This window comes from Carlito syrichta, unplaced genomic scaffold, assembly GCF_000164805.1.
Source record: "Carlito syrichta isolate Samal-C Ts95f unplaced genomic scaffold, Tarsius_syrichta-2.0.1 Scaffold303375, whole genome shotgun sequence".
NCBI lineage: Eukaryota > Metazoa > Chordata > Mammalia > Primates > Tarsiidae > Carlito > Carlito syrichta.
The window spans coordinates 100,951-121,175 of NW_007247471.1; the positions used below are offsets into that span (position 1 = coordinate 100,951).

The 20,225-nt window shown below is 55.0% G+C and overlaps 1 protein-coding gene across 1 annotated transcript in view; it reads left to right on the top strand.

Annotated features, from left to right (window-relative positions):
* Positions 1–1,849, top strand: part of LBH (limb bud and heart development) — a 29,058-nt gene extending 27,209 nt beyond the window's left edge. Inside the window, exon 5 of the mRNA XM_021712576.1 lies at positions 1,667–1,849. Within this exon, the coding sequence (XP_021568251.1) occupies positions 1,667–1,849 (183 nt within the window). The remainder of the gene's footprint in view (positions 1–1,666) is intronic.
* Positions 1,850–20,225: the final 18,376 nt, after the last annotated feature.

Sequence of the window (20,225 nt, forward strand, 5' to 3'; positions counted from 1 at the left end):
CCAGTCTGGGCGACAGAGTGAGACTCCAACTCAAAAAACAAAAAACAAAAAACAAAACAACAACAAAAAAACAAAACAATGTGAGCTGGGGCTGCGTCGCCCACGCCAGGCACAGGCCGGTCCAGGCGCAGCACAGCCCAGGGGCAGAGCTTGGGTCCGAGGAGGAAGCCTGGGGTGGGGTCCACGCCCCAGCCCCCTGGCCCTGCTCCCACTGCCATTATGGCACCTTTTACAAGCCCCGTTAAGTCTGTAATGAGGACGCTTGTTGTGCATCTGGCTTAGGCTTAATCCCAGCAATAGGCCTTTATTGGATAAATGGTTAATCAGTGTTCGTCTGCACGGATTGGGTCTTCCAGAAGCCCCAAGTGGCCTGCACCGTGGTCAGTGTGGCTTGGCTGGGCAGCGCTGCGTGGGGTCAGGGTCAGCGAGACCTGGCGCCCCGGAGTCAGGAAGGCCTGAGTTCCCAGGAGGGCCTTTCTTCTGCATCCAGGCCGGAGGGCACCTTTGTGTCATGTGGCCTGTCTCCTTTCAGGGCAGGTACATACAGCCCCAGGGTCTCTTCAGTCCCACCCGCCCAGGGCTATCCTCTCTTGTGCCCGGAACAGCCATATGACCTTGAGTGTGTCTCCCGACCCCTCTGGGTCTCAGTTTCCACATCTGGCACATGGAGAGGTAAAGAGAGCTGGCCTAGAGAGGCCTCGTGTCTGTGATTCTGTGAGCCTAGTGTCCCCCACAGAGGCTCTCGCGTGTGTCACTGAGGGCTGTGGATGGCGAAGGACCGACAGCCCTGTGGATTAAGTACTTAAGCTTCTGGGCAAAGAATTGGGTCAGCGGTGGTCACAGGGCAGTGTGGGCCAGGTGATCAGAGCAGGCTGGGCCCTTGATTCGGAGCCTGTGCTGGGGTTTCTGCCAGCTCTGGGCGGGACGCACTGTCGGCTTTACAAAACCAAGGCCTGTCCTTGGCGAAACCGTGGAAAGAGACGCTGACTGTGTCAGGTGTGGAGCTGGCTGGAAGCCAGCAGTCGCTCTCAGCTGAGAGAGACAGGGACTGGGGTCGTGCCCTCCAGACAGACTTGGCCTTGGCTTTGCAGCTGCAGAGTCGGACTGTCCACTTGAGCGGCAGGCTGGAGTTGGGGCTGGGGGTCAGGCGGGCCTGGGGTCAGGTGGGCCTGGGGTGACTCTCATGCCTCCTCTTGCTCGTGTCTGATTGTGGACAGCCGACTTCCTGAACCCGAGCCCATTCAGACAGCGTCAGCCATGCCTGCTTCTCAACTTGACCACATGGGCTTGAAATGACTGGAAGGGCCTCAGGGTCACGGACCCTGTGCTGTGCTTTGCACTGCTGCTGTCAAGAGCCTGCTGCAGAGAGAGGCAAGACTCACTGCGGATGACAAGATGGTGAACTATTTTATCTGCAAAGAGACTAAAGCAGAGAGTCCAAACCGAGCCCCACGGCCCCTCAGACTCAGTGCCGCTGCCCCAAAGCCTTTAGCTGCAGGACTGGAGCCGGAGTCTGCGCCCCCCTCCCCGCCAAACTTCTGGCTCCTGTGGGTCCACAACCTGGCACTCATGGTCCCCTGGGCGGTGGGGGCTCTGTGTGGGTGGGAGTGTGGGATGGAGATCCCCTGCCAGATGCGTCCCTGACCGGGCTCTGGTCTCGTTCCAGATCTTCCCAGACCCGTCGGACTTCGACCGCTGTGGCAAGCTGAAGGACCGCCTGCCGTCCATCGTGGTGGAGCCCACCGAGGGGGAGGTGGAGAGCGGGGAGCTGCGGTGGCCCCCCGAGGAGTTCCTGGTGCAGGAGGACGAGCAGGACGGCGAGGAGACGGCACAGGACGACAAGGAGTAGAGCCCACGGCCCTTGGCGCCTGCCTGGGCTCCTGCCCCTTGCGGAGGGCGGGGCGGGGGAGCCACACCGTGCCTGACGTGTGGCACCTGCGAATCACCGAGTTGGTTTTCTTTCCTTTTCCTGTCTTTTTTTGAAATTTGCCAGGCAGGAGCCTCCACAGTCTGCAAGGCCTTCTGAGAAAGGAAGCCACCGAGCTGCTGGGTGGCGGGGCAGGCTGCTTAGAGATCGTTATCTGGACTCCACAGCAGGCTGGTCCCTGTCCCCTGCAGGCTCTGGGGGCAGGGCACAGAGCCTGGGGGAGGGAAACTGGTCCCAGCAGAGAGAAGACACCTGTTTTTAAGAAGAGGCTGCAGCCAGTACGCGCCCTCAGGCCTGGCTGGGGCACAGGGGCTGTGTCTTCCCCCCGCCCCCCACCCCAGGCTTTCCCGGCCTTTGCTTCTCTTTCCCGAGAGCTGGGCCGTGGCAGGAGGAGAGGACCAGTGAGGGGCAGCGAGGGGCCTGCCGGGCAGCGAGGGGCCTGCAGGCCAGCTGAGGAAGGGAGAGGCCGCCGCCTTCCCGGGCCTCTGCTCTGGGGGACCGAGAAGATTCCAGGAGGCGGTGCTTTTGAGCGTTTCTCCCTGACGTGCCCATCTCGCTGCCCAGCACCTTGGGGAGTCCAGGACACTCCCTGCCCTTGTTGGAGGCTCGAGGCCACGTGGCACGAAGGTCCCTCCCTCCGCTGCTGCCCCCAGGTCTTGCTCCCAGGCTTGCCGTCCCTTCCCCTGCTGCCATCCTCCCCGCCCACCCCCAGCCCTGCTGTGGACTCCCAACTTTTCTGCAGGAGCTGAGAGCTTAGAGGCCCGCCTCTGTCTTGTGGGGAGGTTCTGGCAGGTCCCAGAAGTGGGCAAGCCTGGGTGCTTACGGGCATCCTTGGGGTCCAGTGTGAGATGAGGGTTGTCATGACATCACTTGCGTCCCCCGTGTTGTTCCCAGAGGTGGTGGAGGGGAGGTGGGGTGAGGGGGCTCTGCTGTCCCTCCTGGACAGGGGCCCTTTCCCTGCCCAGTCCGCCGGACTCCTGCAGTGACGCCAGTTGTTTGCGGAAGCCAGCTTTGGACTCAAGGCTCCTTAGCTCAGAGCCGGGCGGAGCTGCAGGCTATAGGCTTGATTCCCTACAGGCTGGCGGCCCCCGAGGGGTGCTTGGAGACTGCCTTGGGCTCGACTTGGCCCGCAGAGGCCCTCCCGGGTCCCCTCTAGCCTCCGGCCAGTCAGGTCGGGCCCCGGGTCTTAGACTTGTGTGAGTAGCTGTGTCTAATACCTCAAGGTCTGTGTGGCTCTGGGGACAAGGGCGCGCTGTGGACGTGGTAGGCTGCAGGAAGCCGACGCGGCCCCCCCCACCTCCTCCCTCTGTCGTCCGCCCGTGTGACACACACCATGGCAATAACTTCTTCCAGCTCCTCGCAGAGGCGGGAGAGGCCTGCAGCGGCGCCCAGAGGGTGTCTCCCGCTCCCCGCTTGGCTCTGTCCCCTGCCCGCGCCCCCTGTGTGGATGGGGGTCTTGCCTTTCTAGCCCTGTGTTTCCATGTCTCCCTCATCGCCACCCCGGATCATCTGTCCTGGTCTTGCCGTGTGCTGGGAACGTGCTTGTGGACGGTGTAAGAAGCCCACCGTGTCTGTGTCTGTGTCTGTGGGGTGGTTATGATTTTGCTGGTCACCAAACTGAGTGTGCGACTGTCTGCCGTCGAGCAGGCCAGGGCCGACAGCCAGCGCCAGGCCCCTCCCGAGACCCTGCTCTCGGACACCTGGCTGACCTCCTAACTGGCCTCCTCTTTTTTCTTTTTTTAAAGTAATTTGTGTGTATTTCTAACTGATCGTATTGAAAAAAGATTCTAGTATTTCAGTAAAAATGCCTGTTGTGAGATAAACCTCCTGTAACCTTCTATCTGTTATTTTTTGAGGCTCAGGGAGAAACTAGCATTTTTTTTTTCCAAACTACTTTTTGTCACTGTGACAGTTGTAAATAAAGTTTGAAAATGCTTTCCACTCTGGTCTGGTTTCCCTTTCTTCCCACGGGTGGCATGGAGCGGGCTGTGCTCAGATGTCCCGGGGTGATGGGCCCCCTCACAGGGGGCTGTGCTGGGGTGTCCCATGGGGGGGTCTTCTTGAAGTTCACCTACCAGCCTGCCATGAACTGTCGCGAGTGTCTGTCACGTAGCTGGATGCAGGCAGCTTTCTTTCCATCCGTGTCAGTGACTTTCGATTCCAGGTGCCCTTCAGAATCACCTGGGGACCTTTGAAAACAAGGACACCAGGGCCGACCCCCTAGGACTCGGATTTCAGGGATCTGGGGTGGGGGCCAAGCAGTCAAATGTTCTAGAATCACCTGGAGAGCCATCAACCTGCAACCAAGGTTTGAACTACCTTTCCAACGGAAGAGAACCCAAGATACATTGTAAGGTCACTCCCAAAAGCTGGGGGAGCACTTTGCCACGTACAGAGTCCAAGCATCATTCAAAGCATTTATTGAGCACCCACTGTTGGGCAGGCATCGGTATGAGGTGGGGGGAACAGTGGCTGTGGCCCTGCCTCAGTGCAAAGTTAAGCGACGGAGATGCCCAGTGCAAGGCAGGATGAAACCCGGGTGCTGTGAACATGAGCGTCGGGTAGGAGACTGGGAAGGATCTTGGAAGGGGGTTGAGGAGGAGTCAGCCAGGAGCCCAGGGACAGGGCATGGGGGCATGGACCTGGGAGGGCTCCCGGCAGGGAGAGCGGCTTGGTGTGGGCTTGTGCGGCTGGGTGAGGGAGCCAGGCAGGAGGGCTGCTCAGGTGGGTGAGGGCTGGGGTTTTACTCGAAGGCAGTGGTCCCCAGCTTTTCTGGCTTCAGGGACTGCTTTCATGGAAAACAATTCTTCCATGGACCAAGGTTGGGGAGATGGTTTGGGGATGATTCAAGCGCATAACATTTATTGTGCACTTTATTTCTATTATTGCATGGTAATATATAATGAAATAATTACACAACACACCACAAAATAAAAAAGAGGCAGGGATGGAAGTGGTCCATAAAATAATGGGCGGACCACAGGCGGACTAAAATAAGTGTCAGATTCTGACTTAAAACCTGTCATGAGTGCAGCTGTCCAACTGATGTCCATCAATGCCCTGGCCACTCACTGAGAGGGTTTTGAGATGAGTCTGCAGGCAATTGATTTGTGATGGTCTCTGCACGGTCAAACCTCACTGCTCACGTTCATCTGTATTTGCGGCCACTCCCCAGCACTGGCGTTCCCGCCTCAGCTCCATCTCAGGGCATCAGGCATTCGATTCTCATAAGGACTACGCAACTCAGGTCCCATGCATGTGCAGATCACAACAGGATTTATGCTCCTGTGGCATCTAATGCTGCCGCTGACCTGACGGGAAGTAGAGCTCAGGTGATCATGCAGGCGATGGGGAGTGGCTGTAAATACAGAGGACACTTTGCTGGTTTACCTGCCACTCACCTTCTGCAATGTGGCCTGATTCCTGATAGGTCATGGACTGCTACTGGTCCATGGCCCCGGGGGCTGGGGACCCCTGTTCTTAGAGCAGTGCTAGGGTGGTGTGATTTGCGTTTCCAGCAACCTGACTCCACACAGATGGGACTGGAGGGGCAAGAGGATACCAAAAAGGCTCCGTGGAGGTCAGAGCATGGGAAGACAGTGCTCTGTGGAAAGGACATGGGACATTTTCTGAAGCCAACCTGGGTACTTGTGCCTTCCTGCAGCCCTCATCAGGGCACCCAGCTGGAGAGTGTGATCTGTGCTGAGGATGTCCATCCTAACATCCACCCTAGTGAAATGGCTGGACCCATGGGTCTGCTGCCCCAAGGACACCTGGCAGGACCGGCTGTCCTTGTGTTGGGTCCTGCCTTTGACTCTCCACCGGCAGCCTGAGGGTGGAGATTATTCGAAGACAGCCTCCTGGAACAAAGTCCCACAGAAAACTGTCTTTCTTTGCAGATGTCATCACCAATGTAGAAAATCCTATGAAGTGTACACAGAAAGAGCTATTAGAGCTAACAAGTAAGTCTAGCATGCTTGCAAGATCCAAGCTCAATATTTGAAAACTGATTGTATTTCTATGGATGAGTCTCAAAAAGCTGGAAGCTGAAATTTAAAATACCACTTACATGGGCATCAAAAATAAGCTACTTGGGAATAAATCTGACAAAAGAAATACCCTATTCAACGAAACCTATAAAACTGCTGAAACTAAGACCTAAATAGACAAGAGGTGTACCATGTTCATGGATCTGGAGACTTTATGTTAATTCTGTCCTTTCCAAGTTGATTCATAGACTCAACGTGATCAAAAGCTTAGCAAGCATTTTTTTAGACATTGATGATCTGATCCCAAAATTCATATGGAAATGGAAAGGACCAGAATAGCCAAAACAACTTTGAAAAAGCAAAAACAAGTTGGGGGACTCGCAATTCTTGATTTCAAAGATGTATTCCAAAGTTGGTGATCAAAACTGTGTGGTGTTGGCATCAGGCTAGACATGTCAATCAGGGGACTGAATAGGGTCCAGAAATAGACCCACACACATGTGATTGACTGACTTTTGATGAAAGTGCCCAGGCCACCCAATGGAGAGAGGATGATCTTGCCCACAAATGGCGCTGGAACAGTTGGACACCCACAGACATCTGGGTGCCAACATGAGCCTTTACTTCTGTCTCCCACTGTCTCCATGTGACTTTCTGAACAAAATGATTATTTATTTGGAAAAACTTCCTTTGCCCTTGTTCATGTGTGGAGGATTTTCATGCCTCGCACGCCTCCCCTCACCCAAGGCTGGCACATTGGTGGCACCTGGTGACTGCTGTGTGGTTCAGGCTGGCCTGCATTCCAGTCCAGTGCGGCCCCTGTCTAGGTGCTTAGGGCCAGTTTCCTAGCACCCAGGGCCCTCGGTGTTCTCGTCTGTAGGATGGACATAAGTCTGGCACCTCCAGCACAGGGTGTGAAGACCCAGCACTCGCAAGGGAGTGTTTCTGTCTCCCTCTTAAAGGCCTGGAGGCTGACGTCCTATCCTCTGTCCTCTCCCCTGCTTTTTGCTCCCTCAGCCCACCCTGTTTTATCATCTCCCTGAGAGGTGAATGCCAAGGAGAAGGGGTTGTTAATGCCTCCTGCCCCAAAATGTTGGAGCAGGAAGAGGGCACAGCCTGTCATCAAGGTGGGCCTGTAGCTCTACCTGGCTCTGCTTTAAAGAGACGATCCCTTCAAGATGGGAATAATAGATGCTGGGGATGCTGAAATGGGAGTGGGACATAGTTCTGGCACCTCCAGCACAGGGTGAAAGATCACCTTTCGGGTACAGTGTTCAATATTTGGGTGACCAGAACACTGGACCCCCAGTCCCCACTAGGATGAAATACACTCAAGTAACAAATATGCATGTGTAGCCCCCGAGTTTAAAATAAAAATGCAGAGATGATCTTTGGGCAGAGACCTGTTTGAAATGCTGGGAAGAGACCAGGTGAGGGACAGCACGTGCCAAGGCCCTGTGGTGGAAAGTGACTCAGGCTTTCGAGGAGCGTCTGTGAAGGCAGCATGTCTGGAGTGGCAACAGGGGCAGCTGAGACTAGACGCCCTAGGGCAGTGCCTCACGGGTCCTAATGAGGCTGGATTTTCACATCACAATTGTCCACTGGAAGAAGCCCAGGGAAGGAAGCAGGCTCCACCAGCCCCTGGAGAACCACCGACCAGCCCAACCAACGTCACCCACCTGGCGGTATTGATGGACCGGATGTTGGTATTGATGGACTGGATGTGCTGCCACATCTGGGAGGGGCTTCTGGACTGTCAGGGGAGGATCCACAGAGGTGGAATTCAGAGGGTACGTCTGTCCTCAAGTTACTGACAGGGGATTGCCACTCCAAGTTGAGACTCTTGGACCTGCCGCCCAGTCCTGTGGCTGCTCGCTGTGGGACCTTGGGCAAGTTGCTTTCCTCCTCTGAGCCTCACTACCTTCATCTGTCAAACGGGCACCTCCCCCGCTGAGTTGTGGGGATGGTTAAACACAAGCAGCATGCTTAGGATTGTGCCAGGCACACAATCAGTGTGCAAAGAATGTCCGCCACTGTGGTGGACAGGTTGTTATCCCTCGACCCCACAGACATCTACGTCCTGACCTTGGACACCTGTGGACGTGTCAAGTCACGCGGCAAGGGGAATTAAGGTCGCGAATCTGCTGGCCTTGGCTTGTCCAGGGAGCCCAATCTAATCACAGGACCTGTAATCCAAGGGGGACGAGAGTGTGAGTCAGAGAGTCTGGGTGAGATGCTGTCTGAGAACAGAGAAAGGGGACCAGTTGGGGTATGCAGGCATCTCAGAAACCGGCAGAGGCGAGGGGATGGTGCCCCCCAGGAGTGCTGGGCCACCCTGATGTCAGCCCAGGGGCCCCCAGAACCGCAAGGTAATAAGTGTGTGTTGTTTTAAACCACCAGGCTCGTGGCAATCTGCTACTGCCACAATAAGAAGCGAATACGGCCACCGTGATCACAGCTGACCGTGACCATGAGATAGTCCTTCCTTGCACGGCCTGGGAGAGCAGAGAGGTCATGGCTGGTGGGTCAGGCAGGCCGAGGCCACCCCCTGCAGCTGGAGGCCACGTTGGCCCAAGGCTCAGCATCTTCTCTGGCGTCACCAGGTGCTGTCAGGCAGGGGGCCACCACGACCGGGGCCAGGAAGACCCAAGGCTAGCCAGCCCTACTCTCGGCCTTGGGAAGCTTGTGGCTTACATGCGAGGTGCTCATCAGTGCAGTGTCTAAATCAGAACGCCCATTGGGGTCACGCCCTTCCCTCCGTGCACCTGACAGGTGGACTCACTTCCACATGCAATCCGTTTGCGACATTTTCTCTGCATTTCCAGTCAGGAAATCGTGCACTCACGCCTCACATGCTTCTGCAGGGTGGGTTTCCATCCAGATAATGGTCTCATCTTGGCACAGACCACATTTAGCCAGGATGGAAATTAGGAAAGAGGGTAGAATGGAGGGGGCTTCATCTTTCAAATCCCTCTGTGGGAGCAAGTCGGTTATTTGCATGTCAGTTTCCTTTTGATCATTGTTCCCCATACTTGCCAGCATGGACTCCACGGATACAACTTTTTCCCATGCAGTGGGCATTCTTAACATTACTTTACAGATGGGGAAGTTGAGGTCAGACGGCTTCAAAATACACTGACTTTGGAACCAGAAAGAGCAGACATAGAATGGACAGTGTGCTGGTGCAGTGTAACAGCTGGCTCTCTGAGGCCAAAAGGCCTTGGTGAGTGGAGTTTGCCAGCGCCCATGGTGTCAACGCCCCCACCACGTCTGCCTCTGAGGAACCGGGTTGGTGGGGGCTGGTGTGAACCTGCCCAGCACTGCCCCAGAGTTCCCGACTACCATTCCCCAGCTAGGGGAACATGGGCTCAGCCTGTCTGAGCCTCGGCTACCTTTTCAGTGAAACGGGCAGGGCCTAGTGCAGGGGTCTCTATAAACTCTGGCGTCCTTCCCTCACTTGGAAAAGAGAAATAACTCCGGAAAGTGATCTGGCATAATGTTTTTCAAACTGAATCCTGACTCACATGTGGATTGTGAAATCAAGTTATTTGTGGGTTGCAACCAGAATTTTTTTACAAAAGAAAAGAAACAAAAAACAAATAGAAAAGATTAGAACAGACAAAATTTGAGTGCAGGGCTGGGTGCAGTGGGTCACACCTGTGATCCCAGCACCTTGGGAGGCCAAGGTGGGAGGATCACTTGAGGCCAGGAGTTCCAGATCAACCTGGACAACATAGTGAGAATCCCATCTCTACCAAAAAACAAAAACAAAAAACGAATTAGCCAGGTGTGGTGGGGCACCTGTAATCCCAGCTACTCAGGAGGCTGAGGCTGGAGGACCACTTGAGCCTAGGAGCTTGAGGCCGTAGGGAGCCATGATCACTGCACTCCAGCCTGGGTGACAGAGGGAGAAATTAAAAATGTGCAGCAGATGTCAGAAGAGTCAACGTTATTCCCTGAGATGTTGGTTTCATCCCCACCTGTGGATGGGGTGTATTCTGGATCATGGAAGAAAAAAATTTTTCTTGCTGTGGGTCACAGTTGAAACCATTTGCGAGTCACTAGTCTGGGCCTGTGGTTTTCTAGAAAGCTGTCCTTTTGCTCAGTAGAGTTGGGGTGAGGGAGAGGCAACCCGAGAAGGTGGCTTAAGGAGACGGGTGGGACCCAGCTGTGGCGCCTGTGGTGTGTTGGACAAGTCTGGGAAAGCCACTGTGTCCTCGACCTCTCCCAGGGTCAGGGTCAGGCCCTGGGCAGCCTTTGGCAGCCGCCTGAGACCCACAGGAGGCAGGGAGCCCTGCCTGGGGAGGAGGAGGAGGCTGTGCAGGAAGCCCTCGTGGCAGGCCTGTTGCTGGGAGGCCCGCCGAGCCACCAGGCATCCAATGACAGCCTCACCAAATAAAAATAACCACAGGGGCTCGGCGTGCCGTCGAGAGGGCCGAGATGTCACCAGGCGGGGCCGTGTCACGCTGCTTGGTGCTGTGCTGGGCCTCCGTTTCCTGATTGCTAATTAGAGGGCAGCTTTCCCGCCCAAGGTCGCTTGGGCTGGCGCCAGGAAGTTTCAGCTCCCCTGCACAAAGTCACTGTGCTGAGACTGTAGGTCTGATGCACCGCCTCTCTGGGCACACTCTCGTCTTGAAAGACGGCCCCAGCAGTCCTCACCCAAAGGATGGGCCCACGCAGGAAGCCCCAGCAGCCTCCAAGCCTCTCCTTTGGCTGTGGCTGGGCCCGACCTCTGACCCCGTGCTGACCCAAAGGCACCTCCCTCGGTTCCCAAAGACCTCTCTCCAGACAGAAGAGGCAGGGCTCCCCGCTGTCCCCAGCACCCAAGCACTGCCAGCCGTCTATTCTCCCGAGCCAGTGAGTGGTGTGCAAAGGCAGCCACACCAGATGTTCCTTCACGGCAACGAAGCCCACCGAGGATCCACAGCCAGCTCTGAAAACCAGGACCAGAGTCCCGTCTGCATCTGGTCTCACAGCTCGCAGGCTGGCCCCAACGGGGAGCCTGGGTCTCCCCCTCCCTACCTGTTCCCATGACACTCACATTCCTCAAGGACCAGCAGCGCTCGCAAGATCCCTTCACCCTCTGGCTTACAGGGCATACCGCGTATGTCATCCACGATTACGGCTTTTCTTAGCTGGGGCTTCCTGGCATTCAGGGATGCATGTGAAATTGGAGGGTATGAAAGTGACATTGATGTTTTTCTTAATGGCGAAGTGGAATTTAGCAATGTCAGTAGCAAGCCACAGTCACATGGGCACCGCCTGCGGCCTGTTGCCCGTGGAAGTCCCAGCTATTTCATCTTCTCAGTGCCCTGGTGACAGGTGTCATGAAACGCCACGGCCCCATCCTGGTTACTCATAGCCTCGCCCGCGACTGAACCTTGGTGGGCAGGAAGGAGGCAGTTCATGACATTTTCACAAACGTGTTTCTGAAAAATTTCTTGCGAGCTGTGTCTCGGCATACTTGATTTTTTTTTGCAACTCTGTGTTTGATGTTGTGCATTGAAAGTCTTATTCTGAGAAGGGAATGAAGACTTCTGCAAGCTGCCAGAAAGATCCTTGGTACCTAGAGATTAAGAACCGCCGTGAGTGTACCACTGTACTCTAGTCAGGGCAACAACAACAACAAAAAGAACTGGCCGGGTTCCGTGGCAATTCCAGCACTTTGGGAGGCCGAGGCAAGTGGATTGCTTGAGCCCGCGGGTTTGAGACTAGTCCAGGCAACTTGGCAAGGCCTCGTCTCTACAATACATTTTAAAAAATTAGCCAGGCGTGGGAGCACGCCTGGCAGGTGGGGGCTGCGGTGGCCGGGAGCATGCCACTGCACTCCAGCCTGGGCAACAGAGTGAGACTCCAACTCAAAAAAAAAAAAAGAACCACCTGCTCCCTCCACACACACATACCCCCCACCCCGCTCCCCCGCACCACCGACTCCCTGTTTGTAATTGAAGGTGCTGGGTTCCCAAGCGGCCAGCTCAGCCAACACTGTCACACCCACAGAGACACCAACAGGCAAGATCCAGCCACCTTCTTAGCTGATGCCTCCTCTAGAGGGCTGCCACTATCCCGACCTGCACCACGGCTGAGTCCCACCTACATGTCCACAGAAGGACACATGCCCGTTGGCCCTGCAAGGAACACACCCTCAGGAAGTGCGAGAGATACCTCTTTTCACCGCAAGGCTCCCCAGCCACCCAAATCGTTACAGATGTGCCCACTTTTACCAGAAAGGGGACAGTGACTTCCCATGAGCCCTCTCCCTGCCCAGTGCCAACCTCCACAAACGAGTAACGTGGCTCGGGGTCCCTGGTGTTAGTGGCCAAGACTCCAAGACTCGTTTGACTAATGCCTGCTCCTTTGATCCCATTTTGTGAAAATGGTGAACACTGCACATCTGAGTCTGAGGAATGAATACTCCAGCTTGGAGGTCCAAACCCCACCCGGCCTTTGGTCCACATTTCACTGAAAAGGCCCTCCATCCCCTCGTCCCTGCCTCGGGTATCTTGTTCACATCTTTCCCTCACCCCTGCCCTGCCCAGGCCAGTCTCCACCAAAACCCCCTTCCCACAGCCCCTTGGCCTCTCACACTGTGCCTTCCCTCCAGGCTGGGCTCACTCCATACCCCAAGACCAGAGTGGGTAGAGAGAGGTGTCCCTCTGGGGCATGCTCAAGGAGCCCTGAGAGGGCCGGCTAGGCCTGCCTGCCTCCCTTAGCCCACTCCCAGCCCCTGCAGCAGGATTTGGACCATGGGATCCTGGCCTGGGTGTCCCCCAATGGTCCTGAGGGCTGCCGTTCCCAAGGGCTGCCAAAGAGGATTTCCCCGCAGAGGCAAAGGCCACACTCTGTCATCGTTGTGAAGATTTATTTCGGTCATGAGCTTGACTGGACTCAGGGCTGCCCAGGTTGCTGGTAGAACATTATTTTAGGGTGTGTCTATAGGGGTGTTTCTGGAAGAGACCAGCACTTGATTACCTGCCCTGCTGTAAGTGGCATCATCCCATCCATGAGAACTCGACAGAACAGAACGGTGAGGGAGGGGATTCTTTCTGCCTGCTTGAGCCAAGACACCCTCTTCTCTGGCCCTTGGAGGGTGGCACCCCTGGCTCTCAGCCCTCAGAGCCAGACCTGGACCTATGCCTTCAGCACCTGGGTCTCAGATTTTCAGGCTTGAGCAGAATAACTCCTGGTTCTCCAGGCTGTAGGAGGCAGACGGGGTCTTTTTGGCCTCCAAAATCATGGGAATTGATTTCTATAATAATCCACACATATATACAGGGGGTGCCAAAAATGCATACACATTTTAAGCGATATTATCTATGTGTTACTTTTCAAAGTTGAATTGAATTACGGTAGCGATATGTCATGTGACATTTGCTGGGCCATGCTTCTGCCTTTTTCTTTGACTGTCCTGCCTGTCGTGTGGTGACTCTAGCATTCATTTGATGAATGTCATCTTTGGAGCTAATGTCATCCTTAAAATGTATATAAATGGGCTGGGCTTGGTGGCTCAGCCTGTCATCCCAGCAATCTGGGAGGCCAAGGCAAGTGGATTGCCTAAGCCCTGGTTTCGAGACCAGCCAGGGCAACTTGGTGAGACCTCGTCTCTACCATAAAATTTAAAAATTAGCCTGGTGCAGTAGCGTACACCTGTAGTTCCAGCTGCTTGGAAGGCTGAGGCGGAAGGATCGTCAGAGCCCAGTGAGTCGATGCTGGGGTAGCCATGAGCATGCCACTGCACTCCAGCCTGTACAACAGAGTAAGACTTAAACTTTAAAAAAAATGTTTTTGGCACCCCTATATACATGCGTGTGTGGGTCAGGGTGTGTAAAATCTCCCATCAGTTCTTTTTCTCTGGAGAACTCAAGTGCAGTTGTGAGGTCAGTCTATGGAGCTGTAGGAAGACAAGGTCAGCCGACATCTGTGACCCAACCCAGCTCTGAAGACTTTTCCCACGGTCGTTCCCCAGCGGGCCCGTGACCAGGGGATGAGAAGGCAGGTTCCCTTTGGCCCCGAGTTTCTGCGATCAGTATGGAAGGATTACCTGGGCTCCAGCATATCCCACTGCGGGCTCAGGATGTTGCCCTCTCAAGGCCCTGGGGCCCCTTGGGGCCAGTTTTCTGATGGGCGGCAGCCTTGTGGGGTGGTGAGAGGACAGATTTTGGAATGGGACAGAGCTGAGTTCGAATCCTGACTCCCCCGATGCTTACAGGTGACCATGTGCCTAATTCTCAGGCTTCCGTGTCCTCGTCTGTCACTTGTAAACAGAATTCCTCCTTAGAAAATCATTGCAAAGGTCGAGTATGAGCCCGCATTCAGGTCACCCACATCTCACTACAGTGAAGGCATTGGGGTGAGATCTGTGGAGAGTGCCATTGGTTCAGCACCCGGCCCACAGAGGGTGCCCCCGACACCATGTCCTGTCCCTTCCAGCAGGACTGTCCAGGTAACAATGGACTTCGTCCCAGGTAACGCAGGAGGGTGGGGCGGGGATGGGGTCAGGCAGGTCACATGCGTCCTGGCCTCTCTTCTCAGGCAGCCTCCTTCCCAGACAGCTTCCCCGACCACTGGCAGCCTCCCTTCCCAGCCTCCCCCAGTCACTGGCAGCCTGCACCTTTGCTGAAACTCCTGGGTTCAGGAAACTCCATGGGCTGCCGGCTGCCACCAGCCTGTCGCTGAGTTCTCTGAGGCTCAGCCTGGGGCTTCCAGTGGATCGCGGCATGCTAGCTACGGGTCCGTGGGGACCGGGCTTATCTGGGCCGTCGCTTCGCGGGCAGTGGCTCCACGCTCCGGTGTGAACTAGTGACAACTCGGGCGTGCTGTGTACACACAAGTTCCAAAGTCTGGCTGGATGAGGAGGAGCCACGGTCCACATGGACACTTTGCTGTCCCTTGGGGCCAGCGTTCTTACACAGATGCGAGAGTGCTACACAGTCACCGTGGCTTGCTCAGAAGGAAGGACGTCACTCAGGCAAGGAGGTGGAGGCCTCGGCGGTGGCTCCCGCCCATGGAGGCATCGCCTCTTCTGCCCCCGGGTGGGGTGGTCCAGCACGTGGTTTGCAGCCCTCCGCTTGTCCCCTGAAGATTCAGCCTGAGTTGACGCTGGCTTGTAGGATCACATCTGAAATTCACACAACAGTGGGTTCAGGGCCGGTTGGGGGTCACGCCCCCCTTTGAGAATCTGATGGAAGCTACTAACTTTCTCCCCACAAATACCAGCTTATGCTGATGAATTCCGAAGACTCTGCAGACTCCCTGAGAGGCGGGTGTCCTGGAGCCTGACCTGCCCTAGACAGTCTTGCCATCTGAGGTCCTGCAGGGAATGTTGGTGAAGGAGTCTTTGGTCCTGGGAATTCCCCCCTACCCCTCCACCCCATCTGTGTGTTCCTTTTTTTTTAATTTAAGAATAGGGATTTCACTCTGTTCTCCAGGTTGAAGTGTAGGGACATGATTATGGCTCACCACAGTGATCCTCCCACCTCAGATCAGTAACTGGGACTACAGGTGCATGCCACTATGCCCCACTAATTTTTGTTTGTTTGTTTGTAGAGACGAGATTTTGCTATGTTGCACAGGCAGATCTCAAACTCCTGGGCTCAAGCGATCCCCCACCTTGGCCTCCCAAAATGCTAGGATTACAGGGGTGAGCCACTGCATCCAGCCTGTGTGCTTTGTGGCTTCATCTCTGAACAAAGGGTTTGCTCACTGGAGAGAAAGCCTCTCAGATGGCTTGTCTGGGTCCTTGTCCCGAAACATCTCGCCCCCCAGACCTCCCACTTCACCCATTCGGAGAGTAGGACATTCTTTCCAAACCAGGGCATTGTATGTGGCTGGCCTCAGCACAAAGCACCCACTGTCAGGGTAGGGGTCAGCTTGACCCCTGGCAGGTCACACATTGAGTCACCTACGCCAGCATCGCGGGTCCTCCCAAAGAGAATGCTGTCAGACAGCAAGGGAGACAGGCTTCCAGATGGACATGTAGGCTCTGGGCAGTCACTCATTCATGGATTTCGTGTCAAGTGTGCGGCCTTGGCGGCAGGACAGGGTGGAGTGTGTTGGTGGGGTGGAGCTGGCTGTGTTTATGCCAGAGTCTCACCCCCGCCTGTGGACCTGTGAACTTTGGAACTCATTCAGTGTGGCAAGACAGTCACTAGGATAAGAACTTCTTACCTCTGCATGCCTTTCTACCCCATGTGAAGTACTTATGCAGAGACAGTGTCATTGTTCTTTATGGTGGAAAACATACATAAAGTTTGCCATCCTTGTTTTTAAGCATACAGCTCAGTGGTGTCAAGCACACTCGTCACCCCATCCACTCTCACAACCTTTCCATCACCCCAAACAGAAACCCACCTGCTTCCTGTCTCCATGAAGTCACACGTCATGCGTCCGTTCAGGTCTGGTGTACATCGCTTAGCAGCGTGTGCCTGAGTCCTTTCGTGCCGTGGCACATGTCCAAGTTCCATTCCCCCTATGGCTGAATGATGCTCCGTGGTGTATGTAGACCACATTGTGCTTGTCTCTTCAGCTGTTGGAGGACGTCGGGCCTCTTCCACCCATCGGGGATTGTGAATGATGCGCTATGAACACGGCATCCAGACATCTGTCCGGGAGCCTGCTTTTAGTTCTTTTGAGTCTGTTCGTGGGGCAGAATCGCTGGATCCTATGGCAATGCTATTCTGTTTTCTGGTTTATACTGTGGTAAACAGCTCTGACCTTATCATACTCTCTTTAAACACAAGGACACCAGAGCTCAGAAAGCTGACAGAGATGAACTTGCTCAGGGAAGGCGCCTGGCTCAGTGTCTCTGTGCCCTGGGCTGGGACAAGGGTGCACATATCAGAGAGCTCGCTCTTAGCTGGTGCAACTTGACCAGGGTTGGCTAGCCCACTGGAGTGGCAGCAGTGCCGAGGCTCACGGCTCTTTCGCAGCCCATCAGAATGTTTTAATTAATTCATAATTAATTAATTACTGTTTTGGGTTGAGGTCTCACTCTGTCACCCAGGCTGGAGTGCAGTGACATAATTGTGCCTCATTGCGGTCTTGATTTCCTGGGCTCAGGCGATCCTCCCACCTCAGACTCCCAAGTAGCCAGGACTACAGGCATGCACCCCCCACACCGGGCTAATTCTTTGATTTTTTTTTTTTTTTTTGGTAGAGTCAAGGTCTCGTTATGCTCCCCAGGCTGGTCTTGAACTCCTGGCCTCAAGCAATCCTCCCGCCTTGGCCTCCCAAAGTGCTGGGATTGTAGGTGTGAGCCACTGTGCCCCCCCTTCATTTATTTTAAAATCAGAAAAAATGAATATCGTGCAGCTTGAATCATGTTTGTCTCCATAGCAATGCTGCTCTAAGATATAATTCTGTATGCATGTGTATATTTGCATATTCTTTAATGGGGGAAGGGATCCCTAAAGGCAGATGAGTCCTGGGCCTCCCAAAAGTCGCAGTGGTCAGGCCCTGTGCGTGAGTCCTATTAGGGTATCCGAGCCTGCTGCAGGGCGGTCTTCATGGGAGGTCCTGGGGGCACCAGGCCTCTGTGGTCATGGTCTCAAGTGTCACCCTGCATTCACGGCCCTGGCCCTGGCTTGCCTCATCGAGGCCCAGCCCTGTCCGAGTCCTGACCAGGATGGACAGCCCCTCCTGGCACACAGGGCAAAAATGTCCTGGGCCACGAGTTCCTCCCGTGGTGGCATGGTGTGTGTCACTAAGGGAAAGAGGGAGGCCACGGGAGTGTCATGAGTCACTGAAGGCCACAGGTGCGCCAGGGAGACCATGGACCCCACCGCGGCCACCACACTCCTTTCACTCCATTTCCCAGAGCTGCCACCTCCATGTTGTTTCTTAGATTACCTAGAAAGCCCCATGTGTGTCCATTCCCAAGCCGTTATCTAATTCTTCCAACCAGCCGGGACCAGAAGAGGAAAGACATCACTTCTCCAAGATGACACCTCAATATTCTTTCTTTTTTTTTTTTTAATTTTTATTTTTAAAGATGTGGGGTACAATTCCAATGACCCCTTGTTAGGTATACAAGGAGTCATTGTGCACGTCAAGTTTGGGCCTCACTTTGGACCCCACATCACCTGGTTTGAGATCAGGTATCCTTACTGATGAAGTGTGCCCCTCCCCCACCCCCTGACAGTTTCCCATTACTGCCGATCTCTTTCTTATAGTCTTATGATAATTGTTCAGGGCCCAGCTCATGAGCGAGAACATGTGAGCACTCAGTTCTTTGTTTCTGTACTAGATCACTGAGTATTACAGACTCTAAATTTCCAAGTTGCTGCGAAGTTCATAATTTTGTCCTTCTTTATAGCTACGTAATCGTCCACTGGGTATTTTTTAAATTCAGCCTATTTTCAAACTTCCCGGGTTTCTTTTTTCTTTCTTTTTTTTTTTTTTGAGTTGGAGTCTCACTCTGTTGCCCAGACTGGAGTGCAGTGGCACGCTCCCGGCCACCGCAGCCTCGACTTGCTGGGCTGAGGCGATCCTTCTGCCTCTGCCTTCCAAGTAGCTGGAACTATAGATGCATGCCACCATGCCCGGCTAGTTTTTTTTTAAATTTATTGTAGAGACAAGGTCTCACCAAGTTGCCCAGGCTAGTCCTCGAACCCCTGGGTTCAGGCAGTCCTCTCGCCTTGACCTCCCAAAGTGCTGGGATGACAGGCTAAGCCAGGGTGCCCTGCCCAGACTTCCCAATTTTCATACTTCCTGGGAGCCCTGCTCACCCCCTCCCATACCCTCTGTCCCCACCTACTTTTCCTGGGCACGGTCCTTTTACATTCATGTCTGCTGGGAGAGGGTGTCTGGGAGACGAGATTTATTAATCAGTTTGTTCAGCAAATCTTCACTGAGCCCCTGCCACATGCCCAGACACCGGCGACTCAAAAGCGCACAAAACAGTCAAAAATCCCTGGCTTTGAAGAGCGCACATCGGAGGAGGGAGAGACAGACAATAAACATTTAAGTAAGAAATGGGCAGGGGCCTGACAGACGCGTGTAACAGAGAAAAACCAAGTAGAGACGAGAAGCACCATGGGGAACGGAGGATAAGTTTTTTTTTTTGAGTTGGAGTCTCACTCTGTCGCCCAGACTGGAGTGCAGTGGCCGCTCCCGGCCACCGCAGCCTCGACCTGCTGGGGTCCGGCGATCCTTCCGCCTCAGCCTTCCAAGTAGCCGGAATTACAGGCATGCGCTACCACGCCCGGCTGATTTTTTGATTTATTGGAGAGATGAGGTCTTGCTGCCCAGGCGGGTCTCGAACCCGTGGGCTCAGGCAATCCACTCACCTCAGCCTCCCAAAGTCGCGGGATTATAGGCTGAGCCACCGAGCCGGGCATGATTTTTTGATTTATTGCAGAGATGAGGTCTCGCTGCCCAGGCGGGTCTCGAAAGACGGGGCGGTCACACAAGGCCACACAGAGGAGGTCATATCTGAGCAAGGACCTGAAGCGGGTCAGGGAACAACCTACGTGGTTATCTGGGAGGGGCAGCCCAGAGAGAAAAAGCCACATGTGCAAAGGCCGGAGGTGCATCTCTGGGAACCCATCCAACTGTGTGCTGATTTCTCTTCACGGTGTCAGAGTCTCATACTTCCTGCCGAGGGCTGCAGGTCCCGGCTCACAGTGACCCCCTTTTCTAAGTGCCACAGAGGCCATCTTTCTAGGGGACCCTGGAATCTAGAGATCTGTTGTCTAACGGGGCTGTGATGTGGCTTTCAGAGCCGGGGATGGCCCCATTTGTCCCCCACTCCCCACACAGAAAGAGCAGAGGAAACAGAAGACCTGAGGCGGGGACAGGGGACACACAGGTGCAGAGAGAGACCAGAGCCATGGACCTGAGGTGGGGGAGGCGATGGGGGGAATCCCTTGTACTCCTGGCTGTTGTCCTCCTCCAGAGCCCGGCCAATACCCCTAGTGTCCGGGAGGGTCCCTGGCTCTGGAGAACCATGTCACCGCCTCCTTTTCTCTCCCAGGAGTGTCTCGGGGCCCAGCCTTGGTCTTGGGATCCCGTACCTTCCGGCCTTCAGTCCTCAGCCTGCGAAGGTGCTCTCCCATGGGACCGTCTGCATCCCCAGAGGAGTGGCCCTGTGGTGCCTGTACCCCGCCGACCTGGCTGCAGGGCAGAGAGAGCACTGAGTGTGGTGTCCGGGGTGCCGGCTGGGCTGCCCTCTCTGCCATACACTCTGCGTGCCCTTGACCTGGCCCTGGGAGCGCGATCTCTCTCCCCCCCTTGCATGGGGGTCATTGTGGCCCCACCCGCCTCCACACTGCTGTGGTGCAACAAGGAGGGAACCCCGTGGGGGTGCTCTG